At 53.1% G+C, this 7,656-nt stretch overlaps 1 protein-coding gene across 2 annotated transcripts; it reads right to left on the bottom strand.

The window, feature by feature from the left end:
• Window positions 1–1,900: 1,900 nt before the first annotated feature.
• On the bottom strand, window positions 1,901–7,328 carry LOC146424096 (inositol 1,4,5-trisphosphate receptor-interacting protein-like 1). Of its 2 annotated transcripts, none has more exons than XM_085043895.1 (2): window positions 7,141–7,328; window positions 1,901–4,472 (listed from the first exon to the last, which is right to left on the bottom strand). In XM_085043895.1, the coding sequence occupies exon 2, from the start codon at window positions 4,467–4,469 to the stop codon at window positions 2,967–2,969; it is 1,503 nt and encodes a 500-aa protein (XP_084900021.1). In that variant the 5' UTR covers window positions 4,470–4,472; window positions 7,141–7,328; the 3' UTR covers window positions 1,901–2,966. The 2 variants fall into 2 exon arrangements, with proteins under 2 accessions (XP_084900021.1, XP_084900020.1); XM_085043894.1 differs by lacking the exon at window positions 7,141–7,328 and adding an exon at window positions 5,906–6,593.
• Window positions 7,329–7,656: the final 328 nt, after the last annotated feature.

The raw sequence follows: 7,656 nt of genomic DNA, 5'->3' as shown, positions 1-7,656 counted from the left end.
CTGGGATCATACTGGGATCGTACTGGGATCGTACTGGCAGTGACTGTGCTGTACTGGGATCGTACTGGGATCATACTGGCAATGACTGGGCTGTACTGGGGCACCTGGAACCTTACTGGGGTTGCTGGGAGTGACTGGGCATGACAAGGAGCATGCTGAGGGCAACTGGGATATACTGGGAGTGTCTGTAACCATACTGGGCTGACTGGAACCACATTGGGAACAACCAGGACCATGCTGGGCGGAACTGGGACCACACTGGGAGCAACTGGGAGCGAATGGGAGTGACTGTGTCTACACTGGGGACAACTGGGCATGACTGGGACCATGCTGGGAGGGACTGGGATGATACCAGGGGACACTGGGTGTAACTGGGATCAGACTGGGAGGAACAGGGAACAACTGGAACTATGCTGGGGGCAACTGGGATCCTGTATCAGAGTGGGAGCAGCTGGACCCATGCTGGGGGAGACTGGGATCACAGTGAGGGTGACTGGGATCATACTGGGATTGACTGGAACCATAATGCAGGTGAACGGGAGCAACTGGAACCACAGCTGGGTCAACTGGGAGCAACTGGAGCCATGCTGGGATCATACTGGGAGTAACTGGGAATGACTGGGACTATACTAGGGGCAACTGGGAGAACTGGGAACACACTGGGCAGAAGTGGGAGGAGCTGGGAGCAACTGGGATTGTACTGGGGACAAATTGCATCATAATAGGGAATGACTGGGAATAACTGGGTTCATACTGGGAGCAACAGAGATCCTAGAAGGAGTGAGGGGAAGTGACCAGGGTCATACTGGGAGTACCTGAGCTCATCTTGGCTCCTACTGAGGTCCGGGGGGATCCCATTCCATTCCCAGAGGGTGCCAGGGGGTCCCAGCATGGTCCCAAAGGGGATCCTGGGAATTCCCAGGGATTCCCTTTTCCCCCTGTGCTCCCTCAGGCACTGTCGTGTCTCCCAACCTGCAGCTCCAGGATCTGCCCCTTCTCACAGCCCCCAGACCCTCCCTGTTTCCTGACCCTGGCAGCCCCTGGACCCCCATTGCTGCCTCTCCCAGTCCCCAAAGGCTCCTTTCCTCAGCCCCAGGGACTCCCTGAACCCTCCTTCCTGGAGGTTCCCTTTGTGCCACCTGTAAGCCCAGCATTGCATGGGAGCTTGGGAGGAGACACAGGTGACCACAAGTGACCCCAGGGATATCCCAGAGCACAGGACATCAGGCTCAGTGTATAAAGTGGGGGAACAAGGAGGAAGGCCGCCCAGCAGAGCTCCCTGCTCCAGCTGGCAGGGCCTCAGCGCCCGCCCTGTGCCCTCCCGCCCCGATGGCCGCGCCAGGCCCTGCTTGCTGCCCTGATGGTGGCACTGCTGGCCCCCAGTGCTCTCCAAGGGCTTCTCCGGGGCACCTTCCTGCGGCCTGTCAGTCCCTGCACCACCAGAGACCTGCAGGGGCAGGGGCTGTTTACAAGGGCCTGCAGGGACAGCACCAGGGCCAGTGGCCTCCCGCTGACACAGGGCGGGCTGAGGCCGCAGGTGTGGCACAAACTGTGGGCTCTGAGGCTGCTGAGGCCCTGGCCCACGCTGCCCACAGAAGCTGTGGCTGCCCCTGGATCCCTGGCAGTGCTCCAGGCCAGGCTGCATGGGCCTTGGAGCAGCCTGGCAGGGTGGAAGGTGTCCCTGCCCACGGCAGCAGCCTTGGAACAAGAGGATTTTTAAGGACCCTTCCAAGCCAAGGCGTTCTGTGATTCTGTGATCACAGGGTTGGGGCAGCTGGGCTTAGATTGTGATTAGAACCAGTTCAGCACTGCAAGTTTGGTTGAGTTCAAGGAGACTGTTGACGAGCCCAGATTGACAACTCATGAGATTTACCAATGCTAGAGGTCTGGCTGAGATTAATAAAAGCTTGAACTATCCAGATTTTTTATTGTTGTAGTTTATTGAAGCAATGCCTCCCAACAGATAGTGACACTATATATGGCTTTACTTGTATATAAAAATAGTATTATAGAGGGATTATATAATATATATATTATCTATGTAATAAATAGATCTACTTTATGAAGATCTTTCCAGACCTAAATATGCCAAGAGTGTTACTAAGTGTCACAACAGATAGTGACAACACTAAATATGTGCTCTATTGTTATTGTTTAATCATAATTTAAAATCGTCATAGTAATGCAGAATTAATACATAATCATAATTAAAAATCTTCAAATATTTATAATTATTATTTCTCATTATGTACTAATTTCAGATTTCTGACTTTTGATATTATTTAGTATATGGTTTTGTTTTCTTGTCTTTTAATATTATATATGAAAACTAATGAACCATGTAATATATAATATGTATTAATTAGATATATTTATCTAGGAAATAAAAGTCTAGATACTTCTATATACAAGATTTCAGGTCAGCTCCAACACAGTTGGTACAATGCTGACCTAAAGGTGTCCCTTCTGGGGACAGGGAGAGACACAGTCCATTGTCTGATCCCAGGCCAGCAGAGCTAGTTTTTCCTCTCAGTCATTTCTTCCCTGTTTTTTTGTCTTTTTCTGCCCCACATTCCCACTTCCTTCATACTGTAACTTTAGGTCCTTCCCACAGGGCTGGAACAATTGCATGTTACAGGTGGGGTTTGGTGGCTTTGGCCATGCGTGTAAGGCATGTGCTCTCTTCATCTGCATTCTTAGGAGTGGGAAAGTTCGTATGCAAGTAGGGCTTAATGCAGATCTGGGTGACTTGTTTTGGAACATGGAATGATACCAGGAGGTAGAATAAACACTCCCGTGGTCCCCCAGCTGCTGAGGCAGCAGGAGAGGCTGTGGGACCTTTGCCAGAGTCTTTGCACACATCCTCCTCTCCTTTAAGGAGCAGATTTGTACAATGAGCTGCTTCTCTGCCGCCAGCTGTGAGCATCTCAAGCACAGCTCTGTGCAGCAGAACCTCTTCCAAGGTGTCAAGGCTTAAGGATTTCCAGGAGACGATGTTGCAGATCCAGGTACTGACTTATCACCTGGGAATGGGCAACCGGATCCACAGCCGTACGATGGAAGAGATTGAGTGTCTCAGCCGTTTGGACATCTGGGGGCAAAGTGATTTCCTCAGGAAGCCTCTGGTTGCCCACAATAAAGTGGTTGAGACGTTTGTCTTCCAGGCTTAAGCGCAGGCTGTTGTTGATATCCACAATTCGCCTCAGGAAATGTCTCATTTGCCACTGTGACACCGGTACAGCGTTCAGGAGGTGCATGACAATGGTCTTCATGGTGTAGCTGGAAAAGCCTAGGCCCTGCCGAAGACAGGTGAAGAACTGCAGGTACTTGAGGTGCAAGCTGTAAGGGGGAGCCTGCCTGGCGATGTGCCTGAAGAACTTCATCTCTGCCATGGCGAAGGTCTCGAGCCACCTTGTTCTTGGGGTGAGGGGCTTTCTAGACTCGCTGCTAACAAAGACGTCTGAGTCGCCTCGCTGCACCCCAAAGAGCATCTCAATCCTGAAGCTTTTTCTGCCGTTGGTCACCTTGAACTGGCAGGAGCGTCTGGAGGGCAGCAGCACTAGACGCCAGTTGTGTGACTGAGGCAAAGCTGGCCAGATGGCTCTCAGCAGTTGGTAGAACCAGAGGCCTGTTTTCTGCACATCAAGGTAGGAGCCGGTGCACAGGGTGTGAAGGAGGCTGGGATCCTGATTCCTCCTCAGCTCCTCCTCGGGGTGGTGCAGGAAGCACAGCATGTTGTCAGCCTGCTGCTCCCTTGTGCAGGTGCACTCCAGCTCCACGCGGACATGGAAGCTCCTGCCGGGCCTCCACATTGCATTGGCCAACTCCAGGTGGAAGGAGTGCCCTTGGGGAGGAGTCATGGGTACGAGAAAGCGATACACAACATCCTCCTCTCGGGCAGTCCAGCCTTCAAAGGCATTGCCCACCTGGATGGCTCGTTGCAGCACCGGGCAGAAACTGTTTGACAAGACGCGTCCAGAGAAATTGATGAATCTGTCCATCAGGTCAGTTGTCCACATGCAGCCTGTCTCCAGGTCCTGTACAGGCCACTGGATGCGCCACAATAGCCTCCATCCTATGAACACGTGAATAACATCGTGTACTACATTTGCATCTACCATTCCAAATGCATTTCCACCATCATTTTCTTCTTCATGCTCTTGTCTCCTCAGGCTCCTTTCCCTCCAGTAAAACCATAAGACCAAGAGAGAGACCAAGATGACAGGAAATGGCCAGAGCTGCCAGTGCTGCAAGGCAGACCCCAGCAGGTCTCCCCAGGCCCAGCCACTCTGCTCCAGGAGTCTGAGCTGCTCCAACTCTCGCTCCAGCCGAATCCTCTCCTCTTCCAGGCGCTTTGCACGCAACTCCACGTGCAGTCGCAGTGTCTCCACATCCATACCACCATCCATGGGCTGTGGGTACTGAAGAAGGCTATGCAAAGCAAGGACCAGGAATATCCAGGACTCCATGGTCTGCAGGAGGATGGAGAGAAGGCCTTGAGTGGGGCTGGGAGGGAGGCAGCTGGCAGAGGGGGCAGCAGGGGCGGGAATCACAGGGATGTGGGGGCGGGAAGGAAAGGGTCCCAGAGAGCTGTCAGGAAGCAAGGCCTGTCTTGCTGCCCCAGCAGCAGCAGCAGCAGCAGCACCGTGCCCTGCCCAAGGCTCCCCTGTGAGGGGCTGTCCCTGCATGCATGGGGAGAAGCCACCCCTGGGTGCAGTGTTTCTGCCCCAGCCCTTGTCCAGCCCAGCCTCCCCTCCACCTCCAGTGTGCACTCACCACTTGTCCAGGCTCAGCCGGGGCAGCGTTGTCTGCTGTGGCCTTTTATATCTGCCCCCATTGTGACATGTCCCCTGTGATGTCACAGGTGCCACAGCGCATCACAGCCAGGCCAGCCCCACTCTTTGTCCCCAGCCCAGCTCAGCCACTCAGAGTGGCTCTTGTTCATTGCTTAAGGCTGCCTTTGAGTAAATGTTCTTCAAAGAACTTCCTCTGGTCCTTCTTTTAAATCTTTCTGAGGGTGGTAACTCTGCTGTTTCATAGGGCAGTCTGTTCACAACCTTGATATCATTTTTGGTGAAGGAATAGAGATCCAATCTAAACCTCCCGTGGAGTAACTTGAGGTAATTTCCTCTGGTCGTATGGTTGGTTTCCTGGGAGAATACACTGACCCCCGCATGGCTACAACCTCCTTTCAGGGAGCTGGAGAGAACCATAAGGTCCTCCCTGAGGCACTTTTTCTGTGTGCTAAACACCCCCACCTGCCTCAGCCCTTCTTCATCAGACTTGTGCTCCACACCATTCCCCAGCTCAATTGCCCTTCTGTGCACACACTCATGCACATCCATGTCTTTCTTGTTGTGAGGAGCCCAAAACTGAAGACAGGATTGGAGGAACAACATCACCAGTGCCCCACGGCAGGGGACAATCACTGCTCTGGTCCCACTGGCCCCACTGGTTCTCACACAAGTCACAATGCCATTGGATTCTTGGCCACTCGGGCACACTGCCATCCATCAACCAGCACCCCCAGGGCCATTTCTTTCTCAGCTTTCCCAACCCTCTTGCCCCAGCCTGCAGCACTGCACGGGGTGGGTGTGACCAAAGGGCAGGACTCAGCATTTTGCCTTCTTCTGTCTCATACAGGTGGACTTGACCCACCCATGACACCTTTCCATAGCCCTGAGTAGAGCCTTCCTACCCTCAGGCAGATCAACACTCCTGCCTTACTCACTGTCATTTAGATTGAACTCCATTCACCACCATGCTATCTCCTAGATCTAAGAGCAGTGTCCAATTGCTTCTTTAGGACCAACAGGCTTGGGGCCAGTAGCCTTTCCTGGGAGGAGTTTGTTCCACTGCTGGGCCATCCCCACAGTGAAGAAAGAAGCTTTCCCTAATCACCAACCTGAGCTTTCCTCGGTGCAGCTTTAAGCCATTGCTTTGCATCCTTTCACCAGATCCCAGAGGAAAATCAACACCTCCCAGTGTGCTTCCCCTCGTGGGGCAGCTGTAGACAGCAGTGAGGTGACCCCTCAGGCTGCTCTCCTCTCAGCTGAACAAGCCCAGCATGCTCAGCCGTGCCTCATAAGAGCAGCCTGCCAGTCCTTTCCTCATCTTTCTTGCCCCCTTTGGACAGCAGCTAACATTGCTCTATGCTTCTTGCAGTGTGGCTGCCAAAGCTGCACACAGTGCTCGAGGTGAGGCCACAGCAGTCCTGAGGGCACTTGGCCCAATCCCTTCTTTGCACTGGCGAGCTCCACTGGGCCTGATGCAGCCTGGGACAGGCCTGGCCCTTCTGGCTGCCAGGGCACTTGGTTGACTCCTACTGACCTTACCGTCCAGCAAAAGGCCCAGATCCCTTTCCAGAGCACATACACTTCTGTTTGCCACCTAAGTTGCTGAAGGAGATTCCCTGGCAGCCAAGCCATCCTTCCAGCCCTCTTGCTTGGCTTGCAACACTTTGCAATTGCCTGCTCCTGTGCTCTATGGAAACATCCCTAATAGAAAGGCACGAGCATTCGAGGCAGTGTTTCTGTCCAGGCCCTCATCCAGCCCAGCCTCGCCTCCACGCATGCACTCACTGCTTGCCCAGGCTGTCCTGGGGCAGCATTACCTGCTGTGGCTTTTTACAGCTGCCTGCATGGTGACACTTTCACTGCGATTTCAAGGTGCCACAGCACACCACAGCCAGGCCAGGGAGACATAGGGTGAAATTATCTTTGTAGCCACCGTGGTCTTTAGCACCTGCTGTGCCAGGGAGACCACTGAGAGGAGGAAGCTGCTGCTCTTGTCAGAGGGCTGCTGTGCAGGGATTCCCTTTCCTTGCTGAGTCCCACATCCTCCCCTCTTTTTCCTGCAGTATGAGATCAGGGGATCATCTGCATGGTGTTGGGAGGCTTGGGCTGCAAAGGTAGCTCCTCTCAGAGGAGAGAAATGGGTTGTCAGTGGGCAGCAGAGATTCAGGCTGCCAGGAAGCATTTCCATGTGAGGAGAACCTTTCTGCCACATACATCAACCAAGGGAATCCATCCCCTTTCAAAGCAGAAGGAAAAATGTGAATTTTCCGGGTACAAAATGGAAAGCTTTGGAATGGAAGTCAGTGCAGGAATGTCCCAGGATGTTGGTGTGGATTTTACTAACCTGCAAGGCCAGACTGTGAAGATGGGATCCCTGCACCCAAGCAATGCCCTCTTGCTCTGGGGCCTTCCATGGCACTGGCAGCACAAGTGAGAGCCCTTCCTTGGCCTTTGCCTTCAGCAAGGCCCCAGGTTGGGCAAACCCTGAATTCCCTGTGAAAGCAGGTCCGGTTCACACTGGCCTGAAGGATGACAGAGGACAAGACAAGCTCAACAAGGTGCTAATGCAATGCAGCTTAGGCTCCAGCTTTCTGTCCTTGTATCTCTGGAGGAGAAAATTCAAATGTTAATGCTTGGGTTTGGCGATTGTGTTGTGTTTTGTTTGCAGCTCTTTCCCCCACTGGAAGATCTGTGGCATTTTCCATGTTGCACATCTGGGTTTGAGAGGTCCACTCTCGGTGCTGCCTAGATCAGTGCCAAAAATGTGCCTTTGCCCCTCTCTCTCCTCTGTTACGATGTGTCTTTGGAGGGATTGATGGGAAACACCCTTTCTGTTTTCTCACCTTGTGCTCAGCAGCTG

This window comes from Lichenostomus cassidix, unplaced genomic scaffold (assembly GCF_008360975.1).
Source record: "Lichenostomus cassidix isolate B80296 unplaced genomic scaffold, HeHo_3.0 HiC_scaffold_42, whole genome shotgun sequence".
NCBI classification, from domain to species: domain Eukaryota; kingdom Metazoa; phylum Chordata; class Aves; order Passeriformes; family Meliphagidae; genus Lichenostomus; species Lichenostomus cassidix.
Note: the sequence above shows the minus strand (reverse complement) of the source record. Positions and strands in the feature narration are given on the sequence as shown.

Bases quoted from the DNA above. Each gene is read 5' to 3' on its own strand.
- LOC146424096 (XM_085043895.1), bottom strand. From the start codon at position 4,469: ATGGAGTCCTGGATATTCCTGGTCCTTGCTTTGCATAGCCTTCTTCAG.